The sequence below is a fragment of the Schistocerca gregaria genome, chromosome X, assembly GCF_023897955.1.
Source record: "Schistocerca gregaria isolate iqSchGreg1 chromosome X, iqSchGreg1.2, whole genome shotgun sequence".
In the NCBI taxonomy this organism is placed as follows: Eukaryota; Metazoa; Arthropoda; class Insecta; order Orthoptera; family Acrididae; genus Schistocerca; species Schistocerca gregaria.
The window spans coordinates 68,194,994-68,211,177 of NC_064931.1; the positions used below are offsets into that span (position 1 = coordinate 68,194,994).

Genomic DNA, 16,184 nt, shown 5'->3' on the forward strand with positions numbered 1-16,184 from the left:
AGAAACTTAGATATTTCCCCATGAATTACACAGAATAACTTATGTGCCCAAAATTGCTGAGTGGCTAAATCACACAAATCCACTTCACTTCCCTACCGCCATGACTACAACAAGTGCAAACTGGGGTAACTACCATGCACAACCAGTTCAATGTATTATGACTACTTCACCTCTCTCGGTAATGGTAATTTGATTGCGACATCAGATTTATAGGGAACTATCAAATCAAGAAAATATGTTGTACTATCTGTCTTGCCGTAACACTATGCATCGTAGGGCAGCTGAGAAATCAGCATAAAATATTTTTAATGTTACCTGCCAATTCTTCAAGAGTAAATCAGTGTAGAGTTATTTCTGATTGCTGCAGGTTGAGGAAGAAGCTGCAGAACAAAACTGGGCAGATCAAGCTGGTACGCCTTCAGCTGCACATGATATGCTATCAGCTGCATCTGATGTGCCCTCAGATGCAACGTATGCGCCATCAGCTGCACTTGACATGCCATCATTTGAAAGTGGTGCACCTCCCGTACCCTCAGATGCACCTGGCGCAGCTTCAGATGCACCTACGGCGCTTACAGATGCAATAGAAGAGCTCTTCCTTACACTCAGAATATCTTCAGATGAACCTGATGTTCCCTCAGCTGCACATGACACGCACTCAGCTGAAACTGGCATGTCCTCAGCAGCGACAGTCGTGCCCTCACCTATACTTGGTGCACCTTCACTTGCATCTGGCGAGCCCTCAACAGCAGATGTCAGCTATGGCGCCGAGACAGCAGACTCCTCAATGGTAACGCATTAAAGCATTTTTGTGTTTATTATTTACTTCTTTATTTTGTTGCCTTCAGGTAGCAAGGAATTAAATGCGCTAAAATTGCTTGACACAGAACGAATTATCATGCAAATCAATGAAAAAGAAACATAAAAAGACGTAAAAAATTTTGTAGCACCAAAAAAGGAAAAGATTTGCAATAGTATACAGGGTGTCCCATTCATCTTGACTACCCTAAATAAGTGTTTGTCCAGATGCAAATAACAAAATGTTTCAAGCAAATTTTCTTTAGCCGTCAGGGGGACATCAATCAACATGATTGCCTACGTTCTGGCTTTGTTTTTTGCAAACATATGAACAGCGGTATGACTTTTTTAAATGGCACCCTGCATTTTTTTATTCGGTAATTCATTTCCTCTCCTAGAGACCTATTCAAAAATGTATCACAGTGTACCATTCACTGAAAGACAACGTTATTAGTTACACAACACAACATTGACTTTGAGCCCGGGATCACAAACTCGTCCAGTTGCTGGAGTTGTCAGAAAACAAATAAAAACCAAGTAAAAACCAAAATTGACTTTGACTCTCCTGTACCATTGCCCAGGAGTAGAACATTCAAAGGTGCTCTAAGTGGTGACCCTGGACACCGATTCACTGGTGCACTCGTTAAATGAAATAATTATTTACTGCTTCCAGTGCTGCCTGCTGACGAGAGTTACAAGCAAGCACTATACGTTCCTCCATATCCTCTGAAGTAGTTGGAATATCGCGATAGACAACGTATTTTCAAAAATGGTTCAAATGGCTCTGAGCACTATGGGACTTAACATCTGTGGTCATCAGTCCGCTAGAACTTTAAAGTACTTAAACCTAACTAACCTAAGGACATCACACACATCCATGCCCGAGGCAGGATTCGAATCTGCGACCGTACCAGTCGTGCGGTTCCGGACTGTGCGCCTAGGACCGCTAGACCACCGCGGCCGGCGACAACGTCTTTAATGCATCCCCAAAGGAAAATGACCAGAGGGTTTAAATCAGGAGACCTAGCAGGGAAAGTAACTGTTCCTCCTCGACCAATCCCTGTGGCAGGCCGTGCACGCTACGCATTATGTGCTGGACATCCATCGTGTTGATGCCACATAAGCATTCTGGTTGTTAGTGGCACTTCACCCAGAAGAGGAGGAAGAATTCGAATGAGGAAGTTGGCATACGCTATGCAGTTTAGACATCCATTGATGAAATAAGGGCCAATAATTGTAGTGCCAAGTATCCCACACCAGATGTTAATTCTCCATTGACACTGATGTTCCACCTCTCTAAATCGTGGGTTGTCGCTGGACCAACAACGCATATTCCTTGTATTTACCTGTCCTTTCTATGAGAATGAACATTCATCGGTAAATAGAACATTGGAGAAGTAGTTCGGGTTGACGAAGATTTTCTGCTGTGCCGACTGGTAGAACTGTACACGATTCTGGAAATCGTTCCCATGTAATTCTTTATGTAGGAGTACATGATAAAGATGGAACCGGTGACGTGGAAGAATACAATGTACACTGGTTTTAGGAATGTCAGTCTCGTGATCAAGCTGTCGAGTGCTCACATGTGGATTCATAGCAACGGAAGCAAAGTATGTTGGTTGGTTTGTGAGATTGAAGAGACCAGACTACTAGAGCCATCAGTCCCTTCTTCCACGAACCTGAAACACGCAAAAAGAATAAGAACAAACAATGGTGATGACAAGAGACGACATAGGCCAGGAAAGACGCAGACAGAGACCAGACAAAAGGAATTAAAATAACACCGAGTGTGACAGTGATTGGCCGACCATAGAAACAAAAATGGAAAAGCCAACCACCAAGAAACGCACTCAGAATTAGACACCTCCAAATTCAAACGTTGCTACCACTATACTGTGAACAACTTATTTTAATGCATGTTTTGGTTTTCTTTCAGGATCAAGTAAAGTCAAAAGGCTCTCAAATGGAGTTGCAAGAAGCTGTGCAGCCGAAAACAGTTGGCGCTGCACCTGGCCACACCTTACCGGAAGAGGTACTGAAACGCTCACCACCAAAGTCAAATGTTTACTTCAATCGAAACAGACATTATCTTTTAGGGAAAGGTGGGGCAGATTGTTGGGTCTTTGTAACATCACAGACATTCCACAACATTAATTCCAATTTCTGCGCTCCCTCAGAATTAGACACATCCAAATTCAAATGCTGCAAACCCTGTATTTCGTGAATAGCTTATTTTAATGAATATTTTCGATTTATTTTAGGGTAAAGAGCACTCAGAAGCCTCAGGGAAAGTGGAACAAGTTTTTGAGACGCAAAAAACCTCTACGTCTGTACCTGGGAAAAGCTCCAAAAAGAAGGTATTAAAAAGCTCACCTCCCAAAACAGACGTTTCTAATATCGCATTTTGAGAGATTTACTTTAACAATGTAGTGGTTTTCTTTTAGGGGAAGAAGGAAAAGACTGGTGGCGAGGCAGGAAAGAAAGCTGTCGAACCAAAACAAACAACTGACACTCCATCTGTAAAGAAGGCAACGAAAAAGGTATGGAAATGCTCACTTCGACAGTCAGAGGTTTCTAACACCACACTTCGGGTAATATATTTTAACTAATGTAATTGTTTTATTTTAGCGCAAGACGGCTCTCTCTGGAGGGAAAACAACACCGAAAAATGTCGGACCACCAGAAACAAGTGCCACTGTACTGGAAAAGGCCTCAGTGAGAAAACAGTCGAAACGTTCTGCTGGTGAACGTTATTTGCAGACGCCAGTGACATTTTCAGGCGCTGACGCACCTGCAGCAGCACTGAAGGTCAGAAGGGAGTATTAACTTACGTATAAATAGTGAGCTGTATTGCACGTATAATACATCTTAGCTCAAATCAAGACTGCTTCTACCGCCAATACTGAGAGAGGTTGCATCATTTGTCTTACTACAATGGACTATTGTACTGTTATCTGCTGAAAGAGATTGTAAGATCACTTACGTATAATTCGTTCCGTGGTTCCGAAAACGTCAACATCTCTATGGTACTGATGAGCAATATTGCGTGTAAATTGGTTCGAGAACCAACTGCTGTTCGATTACACTTTTGCTGACAAATCGCTGGGAAAGGAGAGACCGTAGAAGATGTGAAAAAAATTATATATTATAATAATATATACAAAATAAACAAAAGAATCGCAGCACTAATAAGGAGTTGTAAGGCTTAAACGAAGGTTAGTAGGCGTGTTTCTACATCTGAAAGATTATGTCTAATGAACTTTCACACCAGTCGCGTAAGAGTGGCGCTAGTAGCACCACTATGAGGGTGAAAGTCAGGTTTCTTTTAAATACTCTCCTTAGCGGTCGTGAGCGTTAGTTACATTTGAGACTGGACGTGGTGAGTTGATGTTAGTCAAGAATGCCTTTCAGGCGATAAAGATGCCATTGTCAGCTCCTCGCTGAGTTTGAACGAGGTCGTGTAATAGGGCAAGGAGAAGCTGGATGTTCCTTCTGCTATACTGCAGAAAGACTTGGCAGGAATGTAGCCAACGAACATCTTGCGAACGTACATTATCGTGACGACCGCTGCAGCATTCATGTACAGTGGTTGTGGACCTTATTATGAGTCGATTCATATTAGCGGCACGTACCGGTTGGCGTAATAATGGCTGTTTCATCAAACACGGTGGCGACATCTTCCATGCCTAATACATTATCTTAACCACCTCATAATACTGAATTCTTTTTTTGTATGCTGTTCCCAAATAGTAGCTCGTAAGATAGATAAGCGACTAACGAAGTATAACATTGTACTTCAGACTTATAGCTTATCAGAAACTTAGATATTTCCCCATGAATTACACAGAATAACTTATGTGCCCAAAATTGCTGAGTGGCTAAATCACACAAATCCACTTCACTTCCCTACCGCCATGACTACAACAAGTGCAAACTGGGGTAACTACCATGCACAACCAGTTCAATGTATTATGACTACTTCACCTCTCTCGGTAATGGTAATTTGATTGCGACATCAGATTTATAGGGAACTATCAAATCAAGAAAATATGTTGTACTATCTGTCTTGCCGTAACACTATGCATCGTAGGGCAGCTGAGAAATCAGCATAAAATATTTTTAATGTTACCTGCCAATTCTTCAAGAGTAAATCAGTGTAGAGTTATTTCTGATTGCTGCAGGTTGAGGAAGAAGCTGCAGAACAAAACTGGGCAGATCAAGCTGGTACGCCTTCAGCTGCACATGATATGCCATCAGCTGCATCTGATGTGCCCTCATATGCAACGTATGCGCCATCAGCTGAACTTGACATGCCATTATTTGAAAGTGGTGCACCTCCCGTACCCTCAGATGCACCTGGCGCAGCTTCAGATGCACCTACGGCACTTACAGATGCAATAGAAGAGCTCTTAATGACACTTAGCAAATCCTCAAGTGAACCTGGTGTGCCCTCAGCTGCACATGACACGCACTCAGCTGAAACTGGCATGTCCTCAGCAGAAACAGGTGTGCACTCACCTATACTTGGTGCGCCTTCACTTGCATCTGGCGAGCCCTCAACAGCAGATGTCAGCTATGGCGCCGAGACAGCAGACTCCTCAATGGTAACGCATTAAAGCATTTTTGTGTTTATTATTTACTTCTTTATTTTGTTGCCTTCAGGTAGCAAGGAATTAAATGCGCTAAAATTGCTTGACACAGAACGAATTATCATGCAAATCAATGAAAAAGAAACATAAAAAGACGTAAAAAATTTTGTAGCACCAAAAAAGGAAAAGATTTGCAATAGTATACAGGGTGTCCCATTCATCTTGACTACCCTAAATAAGTGTTTGTCCAGATGCAAATAACAAAATGTTTCAAGCAAATTTTCTTTAGCCGTCAGGGGGACATCAATCAACATGATTGCCTACGTTCTGGCTTTGTTTTTTGCAAACATATGAACAGCGGTATGACTTTTTTAAATGGCACCCTGCATTTTTTTATTCGGTAATTCATTTCCTCTCCTAGAGACCTATTCAAAAATGTATCACAGTGTACCATTCACTGAAAGACAACGTTATTAGTTACACAACACAACATTGACTTTGAGCCCGGGATCACAAACTCGTCCAGTTGCTGGAGTTGTCAGAAAACAAATAAAAACCAAGTAAAAACATAACACAAAATTGACTTTGACTCTCCTGTACCATTGCCCAGGAGTAGAACATTCAAAGGTGCTCTAAGTGGTGACCCTGGACACCGATTCACTGGTGCACTCGTTAAATGAAATAATTATTTACTGCTTCCAGTGCTGCCTGCTGACGAGAGTTACAAGCAAGCACTATACGTTCCTCCATATCCTCTGAAGTAGTTGGAATATCGCGATAGACAACGTATTTTCAAAAATGGTTCAAATGGCTCTGAGCACTATGGGACTTAACATCTGTGGTCATCAGTCCGCTAGAACTTTAAAGTACTTAAACCTAACTAACCTAAGGACATCACACACATCCATGCCCGAGGCAGGATTCGAATCTGCGACCGTACCAGTCGTGCGGTTCCGGACTGTGCGCCTAGGACCGCTAGACCACCGCGGCCGGCGACAACGTCTTTAATGCATCCCCAAAGGAAAATGACCAGAGGGTTTAAATCAGGAGACCTAGCAGGGAAAGTAACTGTTCCTCCTCGACCAATCCCTGTGGCAGGCCGTGCACGCTACGCATTATGTGCTGGACATCCATCGTGTTGATGCCACATAAGCATTCTGGTTGTTAGTGGCACTTCACCCAGAAGAGGAGGAAGAATTCGAATGAGGAAGTTGGCATACGCTATGCAGTTTAGACATCCATTGATGAAATAAGGGCCAATAATTGTAGTGCCAAGTATCCCACACCAGATGTTAATTCTCCATTGACACTGATGTTCCACCTCTCTAAATCGTGGGTTGTCGCTGGACCAACAACGCATATTCCTTGTATTTACCTGTCCTTTCTATGAGAATGAACATTCATCGGTAAATAGAACATTGGAGAAGTAGTTCGGGTTGACGAAGATTTTCTGCTGTGCCCACTGGTAGAACTGTACACGATTCTGGAAATCGTTCCCATGTAATTCTTTATGTAGGAGTACATGATAAAGATGGAACCGGTGACGTGGAAGAATACAATGTACACTGGTTTTAGGAATGTCAGTCTCGTGATCAAGCTGTCGAGTGCTCACATGTGGATTCATAGCAACGGAAGCAAAGTATGTTGGTTGGTTTGTGAGATTGAAGAGACCAGACTACTAGAGCCATCAGTCCCTTCTTCCACGAACCTGAAACACGCAAAAAGAATAAGAACAAACAATGGTGATGACAAGAGACGACATAGGCCAGGAAAGACGCAGACAGAGACCAGACAAAAGGAATTAAAATAACACCGAGTGTGACAGTGATTGGCCGACCATAGAAACAAAAATGGAAAAGCCAACCACCAAGAAACGCACTCAGAATTAGACACCTCCAAATTCAAACGTTGCTACCACTATACTGTGAACAACTTATTTTAATGCATGTTTTGGTTTTCTTTCAGGATCAAGTAAAGTCAAAAGGCTCTCAAATGGAGTTGCAAGAAGCTGTGCAGCCGAAAACAGTTGGCGCTGCACCTGGCCACACCTTACCGGAAGAGGTACTGAAACGCTCACCACCAAAGTCAAATGTTTACTTCAATCGAAACAGACATTATCTTTTAGGGAAAGGTGGGGCAGATTGTTGGGTCTTTGTAACATCACAGACATTCCACAACATTAATTCCAATTTCTGCGCTCCCTCAGAATTAGACACATCCAAATTCAAATGCTGCAAACCCTGTATTTCGTGAATAGCTTATTTTAATGAATATTTTCGATTTATTTTAGGGTAAAGAGCACTCAGAAGCCTCAGGGAAAGTGGAACAAGTTTTTGAGACGCAAAAAACCTCTACGTCTGTACCTGGGAAAAGCTCCAAAAAGAAGGTATTAAAAAGCTCACCTCCCAAAACAGACGTTTCTAATATCGCATTTTGAGAGATTTACTTTAACAATGTAGTGGTTTTCTTTTAGGGGAAGAAGGAAAAGACTGGTGGCGAGGCAGGAAAGAAAGCTGTCGAACCAAAACAAACAACTGACACTCCATCTGTAAAGAAGGCAACGAAAAAGGTATGGAAATGCTCACTTCGACAGTCAGAGGTTTCTAACACCACACTTCGGGTAATATATTTTAACTAATGTAATTGTTTTATTTTAGCGCAAGACGGCTCTCTCTGAAGGGAAAACAACACCGAAAAATGTCGGACCACCAGAAACAAGTGCCACTGTACTGGAAAAGGCCTCAGTGAGAAAACAGTCGAAACGTTCTGCTGGTGAACGTTATTTGCAGACGCCAGTGACATTTTCAGGCGCTGACGCACCTGCAGCAGCACTGAAGGTCAGAAGGGAGTATTAACTTACGTATAAATAGTGAGCTGTATTGCACGTATAATACATCTTAGCTCAAATCAAGACTGCTTCTACCGCCAATACTGAGAGAGGTTGCATCATTTGTCTTACTACAATGGACTATTGTACTGTTATCTGCTGAAAGAGATTGTAAGATCACTTACGTATAATTCGTTCCGTGGTTCCGAAAACGTCAACATCTCTATGGTACTGATGAGCAATATTGCGTGTAAATTGGTTCGAGAACCAACTGCTGTTCGATTACACTTTTGCTGACAAATCGCTGGGAAAGGAGAGACCGTAGAAGATGTGAAAAAAATTATATATTATAATAATATATACAAAATAAACAAAAGAATCGCAGCACTAATAAGGAATTGTAAGGCTTAAACGAAGGTTAGTAGGCGTGTTTCTACATCTGAAAGATTATGTCTAATGAACTTTCACACCAGTCGCGTAAGAGTGGCGCTAGTAGCACCACTATGAGGGTGAAAGTCAGGTTTCTTTTAAATACTCTCCTTAGCGGTCGTGAGCGTTAGTTACATTTGAGACTGGACGTGGTGAGTTGATGTTAGTCAAGAATGCCTTTCAGGCGATAAAGATGCCATTGTCAGCTCCTCGCTGAGTTTGAACGAGGTCGTGTAATAGGGCAAGGAGAAGCTGGATGTTCCTTCTGCTATACTGCAGAAAGACTTGGCAGGAATGTAGCCAACGAACATCTTGCGAACGTACATTATCGTGACGACCGCTGCAGCATTCATGTACAGTGGTTGTGGACCTTAGTATGAGTCGATTCATATTAGCGGCACGTACCGGTTGGCGTAATAATGGCTGTTTCATCAAACACGGTGGCGACATTTTCCATGCCTAATACATTATCTTAACCACCTCATAATACTGAATTCTTTTTTTGTATGCTGTTCCCAAATAGTAGCTCGTAAGATAGATAAGCGACTAACGAAGTATAACATTGTACTTCAGACTTATAGCTTATCAGAAACTTAGATATTTCCCCATGAATTACACAGAATAACTTATGTGCCCAAAATTGCTGAGTGGCTAAATCACACAAATCCACTTCACTTCCCTACCGCCATGACTACAACAAGTGCAAACTGGGGTAACTACCATGCACAACCAGTTCAATGTATTATGACTACTTCACCTCTCTCGGTAATGGTAATTTGATTGCGACATCAGATTTATAGGGAACTATCAAATCAAGAAAATATGTTGTACTATCTGTCTTGCCGTAACACTATGCATCGTAGGGCAGCTGAGAAATCAGCATAAAATATTTTTAATGTTACCTGCCAATTCTTCAAGAGTAAATCAGTGTAGAGTTATTTCTGATTGCTGCAGGTTGAGGAAGAAGCTGCAGAACAAAACTGGGCAGATCAAGCTGGTACGCCTTCAGCTGCACATGATATGCCATCAGCTGCATCTGATGTGCCCTCATATGCAACGTATGCGCCATCAGCTGAACTTGACATGCCATCATTTGAAAGTGGTGCACCTCCCGTACCCTCAGATGCACCTGGCGCAGCTTCAGATGCACCTACGGCACTTACAGATGCAATAGAAGAGCTCTTAATGACACTTAGCAAATCCTCAAGTGAACCTGGTGTGCCCTCAGCTGCACATGACACACACTCAGCTGAAACTGGCATGTCCTCAGCAGAAACAGGTGTGCACTCACCTATACTTGGTGCGCCTTCACTTGCATCTGGCGAGCCCTCAACAGCAGATGTCAGCTATGGCGCCGAGACAGCAGACTCCTCAATGGTAACGCATTAAAGCATTTTTGTGTTTATTATTTACTTCTTTATTTTGTTGCCTTCAGGTAGCAAGGAATTAAATGCGCTAAAATTGCTTGACACCGAACGAGTTATCATGCAAATCAATGAAAAATAAACATAAAAAGACGTAAAAAATTTTGAAGCACTATAACAGGAAAAGGTTTGCAATAGTATACAGGGTGTCCCATTCATCTTGACTACCCTAAATAAGTGTTTGTCCAGATGCAAATAACAAAATGTTTCAAGCAAATTTTCTTTAGCCGTCAGGGGGACATCAATCAACATGATTGCCTACGTTCTGGCTTTGTTTTTTGCAAACATATGAACAGCGGTATGACTTTTTTAAATGGCACCCTGCATTTTTTTATTCGGTAATTCATTTCCTCTCCTAGAGACCTATTCAAAAATGTATCACAGTGTACCATTCACTGAAAGACAACGTTATTAGTTACACAACACAACATTGACTTTGAGCCCGGGATCACAAACTCGTCCAGTTGCTGGAGTTGTCAGAAAACAAATAAAAACCAAGTAAAAACATAACACAAAATTGACTTTGACTCTCCTGTACCATTGCCCAGGAGTAGAACATTCAAAGGTGCTCTAAGTGGTGACCCTGGACACCGATTCACTGGTGCACTCGTTAAATGAAATAATTATTTACTGCTTCCAGTGCTGCCTGCTGACGAGAGTTACAAGCAAGCACTATACGTTCCTCCATATCCTCTGAAGTAGTTGGAATATCGCGATAGACAACGTATTTTCAAAAATGGTTCAAATGGCTCTGAGCACTATGGGACTTAACATCTGTGGTCATCAGTCCGCTAGAACTTTAAACTACTTAAACCTAACTAACCTAAGGACATCACACACATCCATGCCCGAGGCAGGATTCGAATCTGCGACCGTACCAGTCGTGCGGTTCCGGACTGTGCGCCTAGGACCGCTAGACCACCGCGGCCGGCGACAACGTCTTTAATGCATCCCCAAAGGAAAATGACCAGAGGGTTTAAATCAGGAGACCTAGCAGGGAAAGTAACTGTTCCTCCTCGACCAATCCCTGTGGCAGGCCGTGCACGCTACGCATTATGTGCTGGACATCCATCGTGTTGATGCCACATAAGCATTCTGGTTGTTAGTGGCACTTCACCCAGAAGAGGAGGAAGAATTCGAATGAGGAAGTTGGCATACGCTATGCAGTTTAGACATCCATTGATGAAATAAGGGCCAATAATTGTAGTGCCAAGTATCCCACACCAGATGTTAATTCTCCATTGACACTGATGTTCCACCTCTCTAAATCGTGGGTTGTCGCTGGACCAACAACGCATATTCCTTGTATTTACCTGTCCTTTCTATGAGAATGAACATTCATCGGTAAATAGAACATTGGAGAAGTAGTTCGGGTTGACGAAGATTTTCTGCTGTGCCCACTGGTAGAACTGTACACGATTCTGGAAATCGTTCCCATGTAATTCTTTATGTAGGAGTACATGATAAAGATGGAACCGGTGACGTGGAAGAATACAATGTACACTGGTTTTAGGAATGTCAGTCTCGTGATCAAGCTGTCGAGTGCTCACATGTGGATTCATAGCAACGGAAGCAAAGTATGTTGGTTGGTTTGTGAGATTGAAGAGACCAGACTACTAGAGCCATCAGTCCCTTCTTCCACGAACCTGAAACACGCAAAAAGAATAAGAACAAACAATGGTGATGACAAGAGACGACATAGGCCAGGAAAGACGCAGACAGAGACCAGACAAAAGGAATTAAAATAACACCGAGTGTGACAGTGATTGGCCGACCATAGAAACAAAAATGGAAAAGCCAACCACCAAGAAACGCACTCAGAATTAGACACCTCCAAATTCAAACGTTGCTACCACTATACTGTGAACAACTTATTTTAATGCATGTTTTGGTTTTCTTTCAGGATCAAGTAAAGTCAAAAGGCTCTCAAATGGAGTTGCAAGAAGCTGTGCAGCCGAAAACAGTTGGCGCTGCACCTGGCCACACCTTACCGGAAGAGGTACTGAAACGCTCACCACCAAAGTCAAATGTTTACTTCAATCGAAACAGACATTATCTTTTAGGGAAAGGTGGGGCAGATTGTTGGGTCTTTGTAACATCACAGACATTCCACAACATTAATTCCAATTTCTGCGCTCCCTCAGAATTAGACACATCCAAATTCAAATGCTGCAAACCCTGTATTTCGTGAATAGCTTATTTTAATGAATATTTTCGATTTATTTTAGGGTAAAGAGCACTCAGAAGCCTCAGGGAAAGTGGAACAAGTTTTTGAGACGCAAAAAACCTCTACGTCTGTACCTGGGAAAAGCTCCAAAAAGAAGGTATTAAAAAGCTCACCTCCCAAAACAGACGTTTCTAATATCGCATTTTGAGAGATTTACTTTAACAATGTAGTGGTTTTCTTTTAGGGGAAGAAGGAAAAGACTGGTGGCGAGGCAGGAAAGAAAGCTGTCGAACCAAAACAAACAACTGACACTCCATCTGTAAAGAAGGCAACGAAAAAGGTATGGAAATGCTCACTTCGACAGTCAGAGGTTTCTAACACCACACTTCGGGTAATATATTTTAACTAATGTAATTGTTTTATTTTAGCGCAAGACGGCTCTCTCTGGAGGGAAAACAACACCGAAAAATGTCGGACCACCAGAAACAAGTGCCACTGTACTGGAAAAGGCCTCAGTGAGAAAACAGTCGAAACGTTCTGCTGGTGAACGTTATTTGCAGACGCCAGTGACATTTTCAGGCGCTGACGCACCTGCAGCAGCACTGAAGGTCAGAAGGGAGTATTAACTTACGTATAAATAGTGAGCTGTATTGCACGTATAATACATCTTAGCTCAAATCAAGACTGCTTCTACCGCCAATACTGAGAGAGGTTGCATCATTTGTCTTACTACAATGGACTATTGTACTGTTATCTGCTGAAAGAGATTGTAAGATCACTTACGTATAATTCGTTCCGTGGTTCCGAAAACGTCAACATCTCTATGGTACTGATGAGCAATATTGCGTGTAAATTGGTTCGAGAACCAACTGCTGTTCGATTACACTTTTGCTGACAAATCGCTGGGAAAGGAGAGACCGTAGAAGATGTGAAAAAAATTATATATTATAATAATATATACAAAATAAACAAAAGAATCGCAGCACTAATAAGGAGTTGTAAGGCTTAAACGAAGGTTAGTAGGCGTGTTTCTACATCTGAAAGATTATGTCTAATGAACTTTCACACCAGTCGCGTAAGAGTGGCGCTAGTAGCACCACTATGAGGGTGAAAGTCAGGTTTCTTTTAAATACTCTCCTTAGCGGTCGTGAGCGTTAGTTACATTTGAGACTGGACGTGGTGAGTTGATGTCAGTCAAGAATGCCTTTCAGGCGATAAAGATGCCATTGTCAGCTCCTCGCTGAGTTTGAACGAGGTCGTGTAATAGGGCAAGGAGAAGCTGGATGTTCCTTCTGCTATACTGCAGAAAGACTTGGCAGGAATGTAGCCAACGAACATCTTGCGAACGTACATTATCGTGACGACCGCTGCAGCATTCATGTACAGTGGTTGTGGACCTTATTATGAGTCGATTCATATTAGCGGCACGTACCGGTTGGCGTAATAATGGCTGTTTCATGAAACACGGTGGCGACATCTTCCATGCCTAATACATTATCTTAACCACCTCATAATACTGAATTCTTTTTTTGTATGCTGTTCCCAAATAGTAGCTCGTAAGATAGATAAGCGACTAACGAAGTATAACATTGTACTTCAGACTTATAGCTTATCAGAAACTTAGATATTTCCCCATGAATTACACAGAATAACTTATGTGCCCAAAATTGCTGAGTGGCTAAATCACACAAATCCACTTCACTTCCCTACCGCCATGACTACAACAAGTGCAAACTGGGGTAACTACCATGCACAACCAGTTCAATGTATTATGACTACTTCACCTCTCTCGGTAATGGTAATTTGATTGCGTCATCAGATTTATAGGGAACTATCAAATCAAGAAAATATGTTGTACTATCTGTCTTGCCGTAACACTAAGCATCGTAGGGCATCTGAGAAATCAGCATAAAATATTTTTAATGTTACCTGCCAATTCTTCAAGAGTAAATCAGTGTAGAGTTATTTCTGATTGCTGCAGGTTGAGGAAGAAGCTGCAGAACAAAACTGGGCAGATCAAGCTGGTACGCCTTCAGCTGCACATGATATGCCATCAGCTGCATCTGATGTGCCCTCATATGCAACGTATGCGCCATCAGCTGCACTTGACATGCCATCAATTGAAAGTGGTGCACCTCCCGTACCTCCAGATGCACCTGGCGCAGCTTCAGAAGTACCTAAGGCACTTACAGATGCAATAGAAGAGCTCTTAATGACACTTAGCAAATCCTCAAGTGAACCTGGTGTGCCCTCAGCTGCACATGACACGCACTCAGCTGAAACTGGCATGTCCTCAGCAGAAACAGGTGTGCACTCACCTATACTTGGTGCGCCTTCACTTGCATCTGGCGAGCCCTCAACAGCAGATGTCAGCTATGGCGCCGAGACAGCAGACTCCTCAATGGTAACGCATTAAAGCATTTTTGTGTTTATTATTTACTTCTTTATTTTGTTGCCTTCAGGTAGCAAGGAATTAAATGCGCTAAAATTGCTTGACACAGAACGAGTTATCATGCAAATCAATGAAAAATAAACATAAAAAGACGTAAAAAATTTTGAAGCACTAAAACAGGAAAAGATTTGCAAGAGCATACAGGGTGTCCCATTCATCTTGACTACCCTAAATAAGTGTTTGTCCAGATGCAAATAACAAAATGTTTCAAGCAAATTTTCTTTAGCCGTCAGGGGGACATCAATCAACATGATTGCCTACGTTCTGGCTTTGTTTTTTGCAAACATATGAACAGCGGTATGACTTTTTTAAATGGCACCCTGCATTTTTTTATTCGGTAATTCATTTCCTCTCCTAGAGACCTATTCAAAAATATATCACAGTGTACCATTCACTGAAAGACAACGTTATTAGTTACACAACACAACATTGACTTTGAGCCCGGGATCACAAACTCGTTCAGTTGCTGGATTTGTCAGAAAACAAATAAAAACCAAGTAAAAACATAACACAAAATTGACTTTGACTCTCCTGTACCATTGCCCAGGAGTAGAACATTCAAAGGTGCTCTAAGTGGTGACCCTGGACACCGATTCACTGGTGCACTCGTTAAATGAAATAATTATTTACTGCTTCCAGTGCTGCCTGCTGACGAGAGTTACAAGCAAGCACTATACGTTCCTCAATATCCTCTAAAGTAGTTGGAATATCGCGATAGACAATGTATTTTCAAAAATGGTTCAAATGGCTCTGAGCACTATGGGACTTAACATCTGTGCTCATCAGTCCCCTAGAACTTTGAACTACTTAAACCTAACTAACCTAAGGACATCACACACATCCATGCCCGATGCAGGATTCGAACCTGCGACCGTACCAGTCGTGCGGTTCCGGACTGTGCGCGTAGAACCGCTAGACCACCGCGGCTGGCGACAACGTCTTTAATGCATCCCCAAAGAAAAAGGACCAGAGGGTTTAAATCAGGAGACCTAGCAGGGAAAGTAACTGTTCCTCCTCGACCAATCCCTGTGGCAGGCCGTGCACGCTACGCATTATGTGCTGGACATCCATCGTGTTGATGCCACATAAGCATTCTGGTTGTTAGTGGCACTTCACCCAGAAGAGGAGGAAGAATTCGACTGAGGAAGTTGGCATACGCTATGCAGTTTAGACATCCATTGATGAAATAAGGGCCAATAATTGTAGTGCCAAGTATCCCACACCAGATGTTAATTCTCCATTGACACTGATGTTGCACCTCTCTAAATCATCGTGGGTTGTCGCTGGACCAACAACGCATATTCCTTGTATTTACCTGTCCCTTCTATGAGAATGAACATTCATCAGTAAATAGGACATTGGAGAAATAGTTCGGGTTGACGAAGATTTTCTGCTGTGCCGACTGGTAGAACTGCACACGATTCTGGAAATCAATCCCATGCAGTTCTTGATGTAGGAGTACATGGTAAAGATGGAACCGGTGACGTGGAAGAATACA

At 42.3% G+C, this 16,184-nt stretch overlaps 1 protein-coding gene across 1 annotated transcript in view; it reads left to right on the forward strand.

The window, feature by feature from the left end:
* The window catches only part of LOC126297906 (mucin-19-like), a 138,334-nt gene that overhangs the window by 49,220 nt on the left and 72,930 nt on the right, over nucleotides 1-16,184 (forward strand). Inside the window, exons 17-32 of the mRNA XM_049989215.1 lie at nucleotides 368-790; nucleotides 2,735-2,830; nucleotides 3,060-3,155; nucleotides 3,243-3,338; nucleotides 3,427-3,606; nucleotides 4,980-5,402; nucleotides 7,353-7,448; nucleotides 7,678-7,773; nucleotides 7,861-7,956; nucleotides 8,045-8,224; nucleotides 9,598-10,020; nucleotides 11,971-12,066; nucleotides 12,296-12,391; nucleotides 12,479-12,574; nucleotides 12,663-12,842; nucleotides 14,216-14,638. Of these exons, the coding sequence (XP_049845172.1) occupies nucleotides 368-790; nucleotides 2,735-2,830; nucleotides 3,060-3,155; nucleotides 3,243-3,338; nucleotides 3,427-3,606; nucleotides 4,980-5,402; nucleotides 7,353-7,448; nucleotides 7,678-7,773; nucleotides 7,861-7,956; nucleotides 8,045-8,224; nucleotides 9,598-10,020; nucleotides 11,971-12,066; nucleotides 12,296-12,391; nucleotides 12,479-12,574; nucleotides 12,663-12,842; nucleotides 14,216-14,638 (3,096 nt within the window). The remainder of the gene's footprint in view (nucleotides 1-367; nucleotides 791-2,734; nucleotides 2,831-3,059; nucleotides 3,156-3,242; nucleotides 3,339-3,426; nucleotides 3,607-4,979; nucleotides 5,403-7,352; nucleotides 7,449-7,677; nucleotides 7,774-7,860; nucleotides 7,957-8,044; nucleotides 8,225-9,597; nucleotides 10,021-11,970; nucleotides 12,067-12,295; nucleotides 12,392-12,478; nucleotides 12,575-12,662; nucleotides 12,843-14,215; nucleotides 14,639-16,184) is intronic.